General features: G+C 34.7%; 1 protein-coding gene across 2 annotated transcripts in view; it reads right to left on the reverse strand.

The window, feature by feature from the left end:
* The window catches only part of LOC118194239 (MAM and LDL-receptor class A domain-containing protein 1-like), a 458,361-nt gene that overhangs the window by 246,832 nt on the left and 193,830 nt on the right, over nucleotides 1-17,699 (reverse strand). For both annotated transcript variants that reach the window (XM_085827015.1, XM_085827016.1), the window contains 2 exons: nucleotides 17,541-17,665; nucleotides 5,490-5,574 (listed from right to left, as the gene is read on the reverse strand). In XM_085827015.1, coding sequence (XP_085683141.1) covers nucleotides 5,490-5,574; nucleotides 17,541-17,665 — 210 coding nt within the window. The remainder of the gene's footprint in view (nucleotides 1-5,489; nucleotides 5,575-17,540; nucleotides 17,666-17,699) is intronic.

Below are 17,699 nucleotides of genomic sequence, written 5' to 3' on the forward strand. Positions count from 1 at the left end.
ACAGGTCCGGGGTCCGATCGCCGGACTGTGCAAGGTCGACTCAGCCTTTCATCCTAGAGTGAGTCGATAAAATGAGTACCACTTGAAATGAGTACCACTTAAAATGAGTCACTTGGGGACTAAACACTGGGAGGCCTGTGACAAACTGACCTCTTGTCCAGGGCATATGCTCATGCACCCCGGGGCCACTGCACACCAAAAACGCAGATTTCGGGGCACTGCAGGCCTTGGCCCAATAGGGCTGTTGTGTCACTGAGTTTAAGTTTTAGCATAAATGGAAATGTCCCTTTCCCCGATATTCCTCATCCAACTACTTTAGTGTCCATGAATTTCTGCGATTATGAAGAAACTAAGTGTTTTCATGTGGTTTGCTTTACAGATGGCAGTAAAATGAATAATAAGATTGGCCTTGCATTTGTTATTTTTGAAGGCCAATCTGGTGTTTTTTATTTAAGCACCGTATTAGAAATGAATGCACAGTTTTTCAAGCAGAACTTCTCTGTATTTGTCTTGCCGTCAAGTAGATCAAGGATAATGGGGCAGCATCCTCAAGTTAACTTATATAATGCAACCATTGCTATTAATATTAGCATTTCAAAGAATCATTGGAAGTCCTTTCATTATAAGAAGCTCATAGAAGTAGAATGAGGAATATACTCGTATTTTATCTCGTAATGTTGAGGGCACCAAGACGTTCTTTGCTTCTATTTACCATAGATTGCATTTTTTATTAAGGGGACGCCCTATACCGATCATGTAAAATTGGCCATTTTCTAAAGTACCTTTCCTCAAAATCTGCTATGGATACCCGCTTGGAATATTTTGTGTAATTCAAGTACACCTTTTTCTTAATGAGCTTGTGTTGTTGCGTGGCCCCAACTTGCCCGCAACAATAGTAGTGACTGCTGTGAACTAGAATTACACAAACTCTTAAGAAGGGTTTAACTCTCTTTTTATTCCACTTTAGAAGTTACAGATGCGTTAACTTGACGCTCACAAACTACGCCGACCCGGCGGTTAAATAAAAATAAGAAATTACAACTAAAAATGAATAAATAACAAGTCACTACGTACGAGGCTCTATAAACGTGACTAACTTAACCGCGTTCTAAGACACAGCTTAGATTTCAGCAAACTTTCTTAATAAGAAGTTGAAAGATTCAACTAACTGCCGAAGTAAGCTCACAGGCCAAAACGCGCGGTTCTTAAATTTCTACCTAGCAACCTTCACGCTCGTGAATCAAGAAAGCACAGCTACAAACTCGTTTCCCTTCTATTTAACTCGAAAATACTTCTGCTGAAAATTTGAATACTCTACACGTTCTACTAAAATTTACATACTCTGGCATTGTCAGTTCCAGGGGAAAGTAAAGGCTTGACAGAAAAGATAGCTTAAATGTTAGTTAAAATAAATATAAACCCTACAAGCTTTTGAAAATTTTTCAGTTTAGAGTAATGTATAGAATGCTGTATTAGGCCTAGTAAAATTTAACACTTTTTTTCGCAAAAAAAATTGAATTTTTTCCCCTTTAGTTTATCGCAAAAAGCTCATTTTAGTACATGAAATATGATAATAGGAATATGATAAATAAGCCATAAAAATTCATATATCTGGTTGCAAAAGTTCCTGAGAAAAGATACATTGAGTATAAAGAAATTACATTTGCAGATAAATGCATTTTAATGTAAAAAATACTCATTTATCAAAACATTCGATGATAAATTAAAATTATTTTTTTACAGTTCTAATTTTCATACAGTTTAAAGTATGGCATTTTTATAAAAATGTGGTGAATGTGAAAATGCAAAAATTCCAAATCAGCATTTTTTGAAGAATTTTAGCTTCCGACTCCGCTTAATTTTAAAGTATCTTACTTTTTATCTGGTCGCGACAAATTTGCATGTTACTTGTTTAGTTTCAATCCAAAATCAGATAATTTAGTGAGTGTTCAGAAAAAGTACCTCAAGATGTGGAAAATTTAATTTTTTCCTAGCTCTACCTTAGATAGCCGTAAATTATGCTTACAGAAGGATTCGAAAAGTTTGACGTGGCTTGGTCAATGAACGTATCTCTTTTTGTGAAATCTCGACTGCTGTTCTCTGTTTTTGTTAGTTTTATTTATGCACGTGATATTTAATGTTTTAGTTAACTTACGTTTGTAAGCCCCGTGGTGTAGATGTTGCACAATTATGGTCCACGGGGAGATTGTATGCATTAAAAAAAGTAAAACTTGAAATTTACACGACGGCTGAGAAACATTTTGATCCGCTACAAAATTCGCGAAAATGATCGACGAAATTTATGCAGTGACAATACTACTAACCTATCCTAGTGATAAATACTAATGTTTCATCCAATTTTTTTTTACTTTACTTTCTTAGTCTCACATAGAAACAATTATGTTCTCTTAAATCAAGTCTTTTCAAATAAAAATATACAAAGAGTAGGATGATTAATAAAGTAACATTTAACTTTCTTTTAAGTTATTTCTAACGATTATAATAGCTCTACGTGAAGAAGCATGGTTAAACATATTAGGTAACCGACCTTGTTTGAAGCTTTTTTTGTTTTTTAAAATGATTGTTTTATTCCTTAATTTACGAGATTTTTTATTATATTGCTCTCACACAAGTATAATCAAAACAAAAGTGACGAAAAAATTCCCTATTTTATAAAACTTACGAAACAAAAAAAAAAAAAAAAAAAAAAAAAAAAAAAAAAAAAAAAAAAAATGAAATTTTAGTTCGAAATTAACAAAACTATCAACCATCACTGCCTAAAACTAACTTAATACTTCAGTTTTTAAGTCTTAGTTAAACCGTAGAGGTAAATGTCGCATAAAACTTTATATTGCACTTAATAACGATACTATTTATTGATAAAGTAAAATTGTAAGGCATCCAAAAACGTAAACCATGATAATGGCGGACAAACACTAATGTAAACAATGCCCTTGCATCTCCTTGGAAAGTTTGTGCAACTCAGGTTTATATGTTGTTGTTTTCAAATTTATGCATGATTCCAAGTTCTCATTAATAAGACGACTTCTCAATTTACTCTTCATAAGGTTCATGCATGAAAATGATTGTTCGTATGAATATGTAGACTCGAATAATGAAAGCACAGCAAACGCTAGTTTTTCCAGCTGATTATATGAGTCAGGAATTCTATTCCATGTGTTAAAAATCAACATAACTTCCTTCTTTCAAAGCAGACCACTTATGCTATGGCCCACCAGCGGCCGAGCGGTAAAGGCGCTGAACACTGGTAGTTCGGTCCGAGGTTCGAATCCCGCTAACGGGCTGGCTGCATGGGTGTTTTCGTGGTTTTCCCCATGTGTAACGCGTATACGAGCCAGTTTCCCTTAGAAAGTCGTCCACGAAGGCATCCCTCCACTTAGGCAGATATCCCCTAGTGTGCTTTGCCATAATTAAATACACCACACCACTTATGCTCTGAACTAAGCTCACCTTTTCTTTTCTCCAATGTTTCTATATCAGCCCTAGTACGTTAAAATTTCAAGCTCCATAGTTCTTTGTTTTTTAAATCCAGCAATTGGATATCAACGTTGCCAGTGTCAGTATTAAAGGAAGAAAAATTTAATTCTGTTACAGTAGCATTAAGAGGTTTTTTCTAAAAAAGTCTAACGTCGATTTGTTGTTTCTGAATTCCTGAAACCTGCTTAGAAAAACTTGTTTCATATTTAAAACGTATGTTTTAAAATAGCAAATGCCAGTATCAGAATTATTTTCTTGGCGATGTTTCAACAGGCTTGGAAATTGAATTAAAGTTTCTCTTTCAAAATCTTCAACAACAAGAGATAATTTGTTTTCAAATGAAATAACTTCTTCTAACATGGAAAAACTGTGTTTTCTTTTTCCAGTGGTTTTCAATTACGCTGATTTAGATGAGAAATAACGTCTACCACGAAAGCAAATGTATGGATCCACTGATCTTTGTTTAGTTCTGGATAATAAACACCCTTTTTAAGGAGAAATATTTTAATTTCTGTTAATAAGGACGCGAAACGTTTCAAAACCTTTCCTCTTGATAACCAACGTACTTTGTTTGTTCATTTTTACATTATTTGTTTTCTCATTCAAATTAAAATTGCCATTGAATGGTATATTAATTCAAAACATTTCATTAGTTAAAATTCGGCATATAACAATTATGACGACAGCACAATTTGATGTATAATCAGTACAATCAAAACGCAGAATTCTGTGCAAAAAACATTTCCTATGAATGACACTGGTGGATGTATTTTCAATTGTTTTTATGCTTGTGTGAAATTTGATGACCTTTGTATTGTATTTTCAATTTTTCTTGCTTTTACGTGCGCGCGTCAGCATGTGCTATCTTGTGGAAGAGCCACGCTCAAGGAGCCAAAGAGTCACATTTGGCTCACGAACCACGGTTCACTGACTACTGTCCTAAAGCAATGAAATGAGCACCAGTAATATTTTCGATAACATAAATAAACTATAAATTTCATTAACATTATTAATAACTATGTCCTGTATGACGATTACTTCAGCAGAAGATCAAAATCGTCTAGAACCGTGTATGATACTCTTGAGAAGCTTTCATTAAACGTGTAATAACTACAAATAAGGAAGGATATTTGTGATTCCAATTTAAATTTAGGCCAAATAGCAGATTCTTTATTATTTAATTTCTTTAAATATAATACAGGGCGATGATATTTGGTGACAACAATTTGAAAATTGAAACAACGCTTATAGTGAAACAACGCAAAATGCCAAAACGAAATTCAAATTGGCCCTTGTGGGCAAATTGTCCCTTTGGACTAATAATGAAGAATCTGCATGCATGTATTTATGTATGTTCTTTGTATTGTGGAAAAACAACAGTATGTAGAGTCATTCAGTTTTGAATAACGTTGTCCTCCACCCGAACATGTACACCTGGAAGCGCGAATTTTTAATTTCGAATTTTATATTTCATATTTCTAATAATGAATTTTTGATTAACAAACTTGGCGATTTCAGAGAACAGGGACGGAATAAAATATTTTTATCTACAGTATATTGAAGTTTATATGATGTAAGTGCGAAGAACATGATATCTAATAAATAAAGTTAACGAACGAAACATTAATAATAAAAAGACGCAAAAAATGTTTTGTAAAGCCAACTTGCTAAGAAAACATTGATATGGTGAACTGAGGAAAAATGAAAAAAACAGAAAAATATATGCCAATACTCAACGCTGCATTTGGAATTCTAACGCATCCTGCTATGCTACTTTGACTCCAACAGCAGACTGGTAGACTGCCAGCTCAGAGAGAGCATAGAAAACCTTAACAAAACTTTTTGGAGATCGTTAAAATCTAAACTCTTACAGATTTTTTTTTTATTTATTTTTAATTAGCTTTTGTATTTATTGGCAGGTCCAGACTTTCGGATTTCGAACATTTTAGTGTATCCTTTTTTTTTTTTCTTAAAGAAAGAAAATTACTTACTGAATGTCTCACATCCTCTCATTACTACATCATCTAACGCAGCGTAACTCTCTGCATTTCTCTCTCTCATTGCTGTGAAGGCCATCTGCGAATACAATTACTTATACAGATCATAACACCAATAATTAATCGATTTAAATACTATATTTTATTTTTATAGTAAAACTCTATGTACAGATGTTTTATACCATTGCAAGCATGAAATTAAATTCTAATACAGACAATCTAAGACGACACCATATAATATAGATACAAATCTTTTATATAAAGCGATTTATATTATTATGGTAAAAACCATTTAATTTAAATATTTCATGAATAAAACGCATATTTATAAAATATTGTCCATATGAAATGACAAAAGTCATGGGATACCTCCTAATATTTTGTCGGTCCTCCTTTTGCCCGGCGAAGTGCAGAAACTCGACGTGGCATGGACTCAACAAGTCGTTGGAAGTCCCCTGCAGGAATATTGAGCCATGCTGCCTCTATAGACGTCCATAATTGTGAAAGTGTTGACGGTGCAGGGTTTTGGGCACGAACTGACCTCTCGATGATGTCCCGTAAATGTTGGATGGGATTCATGTCGGACGATCTAGGTGGCCAGATCATTCGCTGGAATTGTCCAGAATGTTCTAACCAATCGCGGACAATTGTAGCCTGGTGACATGGCGCATTGTCATCCATAAAAATCCCATCGTTGTTTGAGTACGTGAAATCCATGAATGGCTGTAAGTGATCTCCAAGTAGCTGAAGGTATCCGTTTCCAGTCAATGATCGGTTCAGTTGCACCAGAGGACCGAGTCCATGCCATGTAAAAACAGCCCAGACCATTATGGAACCACCACCAGCTTGAACAGTGCCTTGTTGACAACTTGGGTCCATGGCTTCGTGGGGGTCTGCGCCACACTCGAACCGTACCATCTGCTCTTACCAACTGAAATCGTATCTCATCTGACCAAGCTACGTTTTTCCATTCGTTTAGGGACCAACCGATATGCTCACGAGCCCACGAGAGTCGCTGCAGGCGATGTCGTGCTGTCAGTAAAGGCACTCGAGTCGGTCTTCTGCTGGCATAGCCCAAGGAAGACAAATTTCGCCGCACTGTCCTATCGGACACGTCCCTCGTACGTCCCACATTGATTCTGCGGTTATTTGACGCAGTGTTGCTTGTCTGTGAACATTGACAACTCTACGCAGACGTCGCTGGTCTCGGTCGTTAAGTGCAGGTAGTCGGCCACTTCATGGTGGAATGTTATGCTGAAATTAGATACTCTCGGCGCACTCTTGACACTGTGGATCTCGTAATGTTGAATTCCTTAACGATATCCGAAATGGAATGACTCATGCGTCTAGCTCCAACTACCATTCCGCGTTCAAAGTCTGTTAATTCTCGTCGTGCGGCCATAATCACGTTAAAGCCTCTTCACATGAATAACTTGAACACAAATGAAAGCCCTGCCAAAGCATTCGCATTTATACATTTTCTACGCGATACTACTGCCATCTGTATATTTGCATATTGCTATCCCATGACATTTGTCACTTCAGTGTATAATGCTTTAAACTTTAGTTTTAGATACAGCAGTCTATACAAGAAAAAATTCAAATGAAGACTTTACATCGCATTTTAATTGTTAATAATGCTCATCTTTTTTAAATATTAATTAATGTCTTTTTAATTTTAAACTAATTAATTAGTAAATTTTACTCTTACTAAATACTAATAACCTAGCAGTTATTACTCTACTTTAAAATAGATAATCAAGTGATAAAAAAGCATCAGTTTTGAAGACTCACTGCAAGTAACATTAAGTCTTGGACATGTGTAATTTCAATGTGTACCTCGCGCTAGAAGCCTCGTTTAGTAGAAACTAGAACCACGATTGCATTATAAATAATTGCATTTAATGAAATAAAATATTACATTTTGACCTTGTACAAAGATCTGCTAGCAAATTCATTTGCATTCAGGATAAATCTGATACGTCCTTCATCTTGCGTACAACCTTTTTGGTACACTGCTCAAAAAAAAAAAATGGGACAGTCCTATATCTCCCGATCTACTGGGCCGACTGACAAAATTCAAATTGCGTTCTTCATGTCTCGAAAGCGCGACTTAGGATATATATTAGATTTATATATAGCACTATTCTAACATAGGTATTTTGACACAAAATAGGACTTTTTCTGAAATAACATACCAATTTTTTTACATATTTCGATTTTACGACTCAAATTACCCCTAAATATGAAATTTTGTAAAATTTGGAGCGAAATTTACGGAGAAATTCACAAATTTATATTGGCACTTTTTTGTCAGTTTACGCCAAGAATACTTTACTTGGCGAACTTCTTAATATATGGCAACCTAGTTTCCTTTCCCGTGAGAGGAAAAAAAGTCACCATTGTTCCTTTTTTCCAAATAATATTCTTTATATTATATTTTTAATTATAACTTATTATTTTAAGTAATTTTTTCTTTTTCGAATTTCATTTTAATTGTTTAAGTTGCACTTTTTTTTTTTTTTTTTTTTTTCGAATAACTGTTTTAAAAATTTCTATTTACCTATTCGAACTGCGTAAATAAAGGTGCAGCGTTTATTATTTTTTTTTTCAAATAGTTTTCTTTATATATATTTTTCGTCATAGTTATTATTTTAGGTAATTTTAAAATTTTTATACTTTTATTTTAATTGTTTGTGTTGCATTGTCTCTTCAGATAATTGTTTTAAAATTTTCTATTTATTCCTTCGAACTGAGCATTTTAAATATATTTATTAGTATCAATTTTCCAGAATTTGATTTTATTTATTTGAACTGGGTTTCTTTCGGAAGAATACTTTGTAACCCAGACTACGATGCGTTTGAAAACTGCATACTATATTAAAAGAGAAAATACAGTAAAGCACAGTTTTACACGCCTTTCAATGTTCCGTTCAGAAAAAATATATATAAATAAGAGAGATGTATAACCGATATTTTAACTTAGGATGACTTGCATACACTGCTTTAAACAGTTTTATCATTGTGCCCATTGCTTTACACAATTTTATCCTACATTTGGTTTCTTAAAATGTTAATCATATTTTAGTCAAATATTTTATTTTTGAAATCGCAAGAATCAAATATCATAAGATTGAAAAGTTTTAAATTTAAAAAAATACGAATACTAAATTTTACGAAAAAATTTATTTTTCTTTTCTTTTTCTTTAAGCATTCTGAAAGTATACTGAAAAGTATCCAACTTTTCGAAACATTTTGGTATTTCTGACAATTATTTTAAATAAAGTTATCGCCTTCCATTTCATAAAGGCCCACAAATGGCCGAGCGGTAAAGTTGCTGAACACTGGTAGTTCACTCCGGGGTTCGAACCCCGGTAAACGGGCCGGTTGCATGGGCGTTTTCGTGGATTTTCTCATGTGTACCGCGTATGACAGCTGGTTTCCCTTAGAAAGTTCTTCACGAAGTATTTCGTCAGAGCCTTAATCAGTCTTTAGAGGCTAAACATTTTGAAGGTATGAGATGAAAGGAAAGACTGGTTTCATCAAAAGGTTTTGGTTTATTTTATTATGACAAAGCATACTACGGCTATCTGCCTAAGGGGAGGGATGCCTTCCTGGAGAACTTTCTAAGGGAAACTGGCTCGCATACACGTTACACATGGGGAAAACCACGAAAACGCCCATGCAGCCAGCCCGTTCGCGGGATTGGAACCTCGGACCGAACTACCAGTGTTCAGCGACTTTACCGCTCGGCCGCTGTTTCATCAGGAAGGGAAAAAAAAAACATCTTTAGGTGACATCCACATACATCACTGGATAAACTCCTGAATCTTCAAATAATTCGACTTAGAAAATCATGGGATTCTCCATTTATGATACGATATGATGTTCTATAACGTAATTTACACAACCATATAGTTTAAAACCAGTCGCTCTTCACTTTAATCTGAAATGATATCGTTTTTTCTTTTTCGTTAACACAAGATCAATTGATGGTATTTGCTGGTATACACGTCCAAGTGTTTTCTCTTGAACACCTAAATTCTTTGAAGTATCCTGAAAGTCTATTCGAAAGCGTCCAACTTTTTGAACATCTTGGTATGTCTGACAGCCAAATTTCAGTGCAAATTTTTGCTTACTTTTCTCCCTAATTTTCTTCTTTCCTTCTACAGTTATTTTCAGTGCTCACACAAGAAAATTAAGATTTTTCGACTGCTAGACTTCCATACATTTTGCATTCTTGTCAATTTTTTAAAATATCAATTATATGAATTGCGTTTCAGCTAAAGACAGCTTTTCATTTCTAGTCATTTTAGCTATAAATAAAGTTTAAAGCGAAGTCCAAAGGATAAATATTTTAATTAAAAGATTTTTGCTAAATGACAAAGAAATAAAACAGTCCAGCAGGGTTTATTCTGTACCAACGAGTAACCCGATTCTTATATCGGCTGAAACAATCTAAATCATACTAAAGATCATGTTTTTTTTATACAGTCTATAACGCGAGAGAAAAATTAGCTTCTTAAAACATTCTTTCTAAGAGGATTAATATAAAAGGTTATATTTATATTTATATTTTTAAAGCTGGGACTTGAACCAAACTGTCAAACTTTTAAAGTTTAATTTACATGGTGGTTATAATTAAAGTTTCAAATTGAAATGGTCATAAAAGGAAACCTTCAGACCAAATGTTATCAAACTTGGGAATCGTGTAAAGGAGGTTATGGGAATTTATTTTCGGTGGAAAAAAAAAAGAGTTCAAAAACTCACCATCAGGGAAAAAATGGCGCTGTATACAATATTGTTAAATGAAATAAGACACGAAAACATCTGTTTAAAATGTGTTTAATATTTTCCGAAACGTGTTACAAAGCATGTTCAATGTAGCGTCCAGCATTTTCCGAAAGCAAGTTAAATCATGTTACTGCATTCTCAACAGCAGCTCTTAGCATATCAGGTTTGGTTTATTAGATTACGGCAAAACACTCGAGGGCTATCTGCCTTAAGGGATTGATGCCTTCGTAGAGGACTTTTTAAGGGAAACTGGCTCGTATACACGTTACACAGAGCATATCAGGAGGAATGTTATCAGTGTATCACATTTTTCATTTCTGCCAAATTGTTTAGATTATCACCATAAACAGTGCTTTTGAGATAACCTCATAGACAAAATTCACAGAGGTTGAGGTCTGGTGGGAAGAGGGGAAGTGTTGGCCTATAAGACGTCCATTCGTGAAATGTTGCCTAAGTAACTGTGCGACACACGTGAGGTGGGGCCCAGTCCTGCATAAAAGTCGTAGTATCTAAAATGCCACGTTACTGCAGTTTATGTATCACGAAACATTTTAACATTGACTCTAAGTGAGCTGCAATCACAGTGGTCCAGCTGTCGACTGCTCTTCAGAGAAAAATGGGTCAGTTATAAAACTAGCTGTCATTCAACACTAAACGGTGTGGAATGACTGCTCTGCAATCGAATGCAGTACGAGAATGCACTGGAACTAGATAGATAACATGAGGGATTTCTTTGGCCCAAATCGATTAAAATCGTTTTGAATCTTCATGTTTTAGGGCCGAATTCAGACTTCAAAAATTACAAATTAGAGATCTGTAAGAAAACGATTTCCAGATTGTACGCACTTGTGCGAGTGATTTGCAATCTCACATTTTCTAATCGCTAATTCGTGGTTTTTACGGATGAATTTCTCCCTCAAACGGATGGCGCATTAGACTTTTATCGAATTTAACGCCTTTAAACGGTAGTTTGCTTACTTCAAAGTTCCTTAAGAGTATACAACATATAAAACCCGTGTAACAAAAGATTAAGTTAGATTCCAACCCATATTTCGTTTAATAATATTGCATACAGCGCCATTGCCCCCCTGGTGGTGAGGTTTCGAACTTTCTTTTTTTTCGCGGAAAATAAATTCCCATAACCTCATTTACACGGTTACCAAATTTGATATCATATGATGCACTAGTTTTTCTTTTATGACCGTTTCAAAGTGGAACTTTATAATTATAACCACCCTGTATACTATTAAATTTTAATTTGAAGCTGTGCGTTATATGTATACCATGCGTAAGATTTTCGTTTTTATGGAAAAAATAAAGAATCGAAGCAAATATACTTAGGATAATGGACCAAAACTGAAAACATTTCCCCTCCCTCAGAAAATAAAATATTGAAATTTCGAACTTGAATTTATTGGGTTATCGAAATATTTAATTTGACTTATCTTCTAAGTCCTAGTTCCAACAATAATTCCGCCAAAAATTCCGAATTACTTAAGCTAAAGTAAAAGTTTTAGTATATATTCACTGTATGTTAATAAAGTAATCAGAGTGTAATAAAAATAGCTTATAGAATTTAAGCTGATGTAACTTTTTGTCTGACTGCACAACATGTAACGGAAGAGAAGGTTTGTAGAGATCTGTTTTTGACATGCCTCTAAAAGTAGATGTCATATTAATTTTGTCTCTTCAATGTCAAAAAACTTTCCTTTGAGAGGCAACTTTAGTTTTTGGGAAAGAAAAAAAATCACAAGAAGACAAATTTGAAGAACATGCAGGACGATTGAGTACACATACTTATTTTCGGAACACAAGCGGTTCTCCGACTGGTTATTGAATAATGAAAAGATGCATTGTCATGCAATACAAAACATTTGGAATACGTTTTCTGGCTGAATAACGTAAGATTAAAAGTCATCTGCTTAATTCCCATCCATTTACAATTCAACTACTCGGGCAATTGCAGAATCGTTTTGATCCTGAGCTTGTAAGACAAACCTAATATCACTGGATTTAAACACTTCTTTAATCTTCCGAGAACGTTCCTTCTGTAGCTCATATTCCAAGAATATTAAGTGAATACAATTATTGCCAAAGAAATTGAATATTCATTTGCACTACGGCTTGGTAGTTTACTAACGAGTTAACAAAACTTAAATTCTGCTTTTTTGTGTCTAAGAATACAACAATATTTTAAATATTTACAAATAAAATATTAAAAATATTAAATGAGCCTCATCAGTTGCCTAGCATTTGAAAAAAAAATTGTTAAATACTAATTGTTTGCTGCTTAGTCTAACCCAGGCTGCATGGTTGGTTTTCGTAGTTTTTTAGGTTCTTTTTACAAAGATTCTCTATGAAAGCATCTTAATCAAATAGCTCCCATGTTCTTTCTATGTTCCAATAACCAACTAGCCTAGTTTAAGCGCGATTTCCAAGTGAAGTTACTAGTAAAATCCGAATACTCATTAAAAATCATGAAGCTAGCCAATCGGGAGTAACATGAAAGATACGGCGCCAATAATTGAAATGTTGTTACGGTACGCTGTTTCTTAACTTAGATGCTCATTCCTTAAATAAATAGCCCACCAACGGCCGAGCGGTAAAGACGCTGAACACTGGTGGTTCAGTCCGAGGTTCGAATCTCGCGGACGGGCTGGCCGCATGGGCGGTTTCGTGGTTTTCCCCATGTGTAACGTGTATACGAGCCAGTTTCCCTTAGAAAGTCCTCCACGAAGACATCCCTCCCTTTAGGCAGATAGCCCTCGTGTGCTTTGCCATAATTAAATAATCCAATCCAATCCTTAATTAAATATAATTGATTTGTAAATTCTACTAGAACTGACGGTAAGAATTGAAGTGGAAATAAGTAATATGGTGTGCAATCTTGATTAATATAAAATTAAAAATATTTGCATAGAAAAATGTTTGCATTCAGACAGAAAGTTTTTTGAAATATTTGCAATTACTTTATAAGAAGGATTTATTAATAACCGTAATAATTACTTATTATATTACTGATGATTAGGATTCAGTTCTTGACAATTACATTCTAAATTAGAATTTTAAGTATATAATGAAAATACGCTACGCACAAAAATACATTTTAGGAAAAAAAATGAGTTGATTTTTTATGTTTTAAAACTTCTTAAATTCATTTAATAAACATCGTATCCTCGTTGTTTATTGAATCCAGAATGTTGGTGTCGTTTATATAATTATTCTTACTTGTCCACAGAATCTGCTGACTTATCCAGCCATTAAGTAGCTGCAGATCATTTCTACATAACCATTGAACTTCCATTAATTCAGTCTCTAGAGGGTTGTATGCTTATATCATAATTTGACTTTTATAAAAAATGATTATTCTAAATATTATGTTTCTATAAAAATATATTGTGCTTCAAAAATATGGATGATAGTATCAGCCGCTCTTTCAGCCACTTCAAAAGCAACAGTTTGTTTAGAAATAAATTATGTAGTTAATGTCATAAAATTCAAATAAATATCAAACGAAAATTCTCAGTTTTAGACAATTCGATTTAAACGAAGTAAAGTAGCAGACGATAAAACGCCGAAGGTAAAAATTTACTCTTACAAAAACTACTCTTAAATTTTTTAAAAAAAGAAAAGATACGAGAGAAATTTAAAAAAAAATAGTTAAAAATTTGAATAATATCATCTATAATTTAAAAAATAGTCTTTCATATAGTATTAATAAATATTTATTACGCATCATTGAGGGAAAAAATGTCATATAATTAATTCTTCGTAAAATTTTATTTGAAGTTTAAGGTTAAAAATAGCTGTGGCAATTCAGTGTAACAAAAATCCATAGACCACATATGGCGTTATTATCGCTCAAAAAAAAGGTGCCAAATTTCAAAACGCGAATTTATGTAAATTCGTGTATATCTTAGAAAATTTTGAATAAAAATGTCTAATTTTTTGCAGATATGCTTAAAAATACACCTACTTTAAGATGATGGTAAAAATTTTATAGGTTATAATTCAAAATTGTTTTCGAAAAATCTATAGAAATTATTTAAAAATAGAAATTTAAAAAATAAAACGCAAAAAATGGGTAAATTTTATTTGGAATGAACCAAAATTTCGAAATGTGAGAGAAAAATCAAAAAAGTTTAATAAAAAAAGAGATATTAATAAATATTTGCCAAATTCAATTAACATTGAGGAGCTAAAATTTTGAGAGCTAATATTTTAAAAACTATTCGTACGATTTTTACAAAACTTGGTATTCTGGCATAATTTGAGTCGTAGAATCGAAATATGTAAAAAAATTGGTATGTTATTTCAGAAAAAGTCCGATTTTGTGTCAAAATACCTATGTTAGAATAGTGCTATTTATAAATCTAATATATATCCTAAGTCGCGCTTTCAAGACATGAAAAACGCAGTTTGAATTTTGTCAATCGGCCCAATAGAACGGGAGATATAGCACTGTCCCATTTTTTTTTTGAGCAGTGTACATTGTTTCTAAGGTATACTTCCCATACTGGAAGAAAATGTATGATACTCTAAAACTGCATTACAAGTTTCCGTTATGAAATTCATTATTGTGACTTATCTTGCTTGTTTGACATGGAAGATTTTACCAAGTACACGAATTTTTATTGTGGCCAGGATTGTAGGATTACATCTGACATTGATATGGGCCTGAAGCACTTCGTGGGTGGTATTTAATTCTGCCCACCTCCGTTCGCCACCTTTTAGTTCGGGCGCCACGTGCAGAATCATTAAGTTTTTCTTTTTCTTAAATGCTGGAGACGTAAAAAATGTGCGCTGCTCTCGCCGGTATTCGAACGCTGGACCTCCCGAATACGTGTCGAGTGGGCTTCCAGTTACACCACGAAGGCATGCGGAAAGGAGAGAGAAAATCTATTATTATTGTTGTAATAATTATCTATTACTAGTCTTTATTTAAATTATATTAATCTTCATTTAAATTGCATTATTTAACAAGGAATTCTGCTTCTAACTGTAGTCAAATAACAATATACAATGACCAAAATGTGACTGAGGACAGACACAACAGTAACTGCTAGTCGCATTTACTGGCCATTAAAATTGCAGCACCAGAAAGGAATAATCTGATGAATGTCAAAATCACATGAAAGCAAGACGAGGTTGGGATATGCAAATGGTTAGTATTTCAGCGCATTTAAACGACGCAGGAGAGAGAAACGACCTCTGAAATTCTGCATAAAAGAAAAGTTGTGCTGTGGATTTCTCATTCAGAAATTGCTTTGCAGTGTCGGGGTTTGCTCAGAATATCGTGTTATGCCTCGAATAATAAGAAGAAATGCTTACCAGTAGGTCTCGGAATTCGATAAAGGCAGGATCGTTGCCTATCGAGACTGTAGATCCTTCATATCGCCCGACTCACTGGTCGACAACCAGCTACTGTCATGCGAATATGGAATCAATGGATTGCCGAGTGTCATACAGAACGGCATGCAGGATCTCAACGCCCGCCCATGACTAGCGCCAGAGAGGACGAGATCAGCCCTGCAAACCCGTACCACCACATCATGGACCATTAGTCAGGAAATGAGCATGTTTACAGCATACACAGTATCCGCTCTTACGGTGCATTGACGTTTTAAGCAGCGTGGACTATCAGCAGGGTCACCTTTACTTAGACTTCCTTTGACAATGAGGCATAGAATGAAACGGCAATTCTAGTGCGCCGAACGACAAAACTGGATACAAGAGTGGCACAATGTCATCTTTTCATACGAGTCCCGGTTCTGCGTGCAGTACTTTGATGGCTGTAAAATGTATCTGGAGGCTCCGAGGAGACCGCACGCCGCCTGCTTGCTCTCGATATCGGCGTAGGGCCCTGCACCTGGTGTGATGGTTTAGGCAGCCGCTGGCTACACGACACGCTCATCTCTGGTTCGGTTTGACTGTAATATGAACGCAGGTTGGTTCATTTCGGATGACTTAAGCCCAGTGGTTGTGCACTATCTTCGAGGCCTGCCAAACTCCATCTTCCAACAAGATAATACAAAACCACATGTTGCCCGTCGTGTTTTGACCTTCCTCAATACACATGGTATGGTTGCTCTGGCCTGCCACGGTCTCCAGATCTGTCACCCATTGAAAACATCTGGTCATGGGTTGCTGAGAAACTGGTCCGCCACTCCTCTCCAGCTAACACGGTTGATGAAGTGTGGCAAAGACTTAAAGCAGCATAGAATGAGTTGCCCGTTCGTGTCATCTAAGGCCAGTTCGACTTCATACCTAACGGGTAGGGTCGTTTTATCTGCGATGGGTGCCAGCTGTTTCTATATTTTCGCCCCTCCTGTAAACCCCCAAATTGTTTACAAATTTAATCATTTTGTTTTCATGCTATACTGTTTGCGTACAATAAATATCTTTCTTGTATTTGCTTTCTATTGAAATATTTGTCATCGCATTCTTAATGGTTAAAAAGAAGTATAGCTTTCTGTCACGTTCGATGCATTAGCTTTCTATCAGGTCCGATGTATTCCGAAACTTAATCCCATTCTATTTGTTTATATTTTGTTATTTTTGATTGGTTGTTTATTGTGTCTTGTTTATGATTTGTTAAAACATGATCTGTTGTAAAGTTATATATATAACCTCTGTAAATGTTTTCACTCTCTGCGTATATTTCTCTGCGTGTATCTCTGTAATAAATATTTGTTTTTCGAACCACGGCATTTTCAATGTTCACGGTGTTGCAAATTTAATGTCCAGCAGTGCAATTCATGCTATTCATATGCTCTTTCGAATCTGCAAGCTTTTTCTTTACCTCCTGTCTTAAACGTGGTGTACGTAGAGTAAGCATTTTCGATCGATAAATTTAGCAGGTAAAAGGAGGGTTACTCAAGTAAATACGGTTATGAATACTTAGTAAGTAATGGCCGCAAAAGACATTTTACATTGTTCATGTGTAATTTCTTGCATAAAACTTACGTCTTCAATATCCTATATTATTTGACCTCATCTTCCCTTGACTTAGCCTGAGAGAATGTTATTTACCAGGCGTTTGACTTATACTTTGTCTTCTCAAAGTTGAACATAAGGGTATATGCAGTTTTAAAGGTAAGGGACTTCTTACTCAAAAGGTGACCGAGTACAAATATCTAACTAATTAGTCACATGAAAGTAAGGAAGAATTGCCACAGATTGCCGCAGAATATAATCTTGGGCAAAATGAAATTACAGTTTTGCATGTCACAATTTCCAGCTATTTTTTACCTTGAATGCTTTGGGGATCCGACCAAGTTTCGCTTCACCTCTGGTCCACAGTTCATTACTGTCTCGCTCGGGAACCCATATTTCAATACTCTTGTTGTTACGGCTGAGGCTGAGGGACAATGTCACTGTAAGGAAAACAAATTAAATATACTTAATTAG

This window comes from Stegodyphus dumicola, chromosome 11, assembly GCF_044657685.1.
Source record: "Stegodyphus dumicola isolate Sdum_Otavi_A_Nest chromosome 11, ASM4465768v1".
Classification (NCBI taxonomy): domain Eukaryota; kingdom Metazoa; phylum Arthropoda; class Arachnida; order Araneae; family Eresidae; genus Stegodyphus; species Stegodyphus dumicola.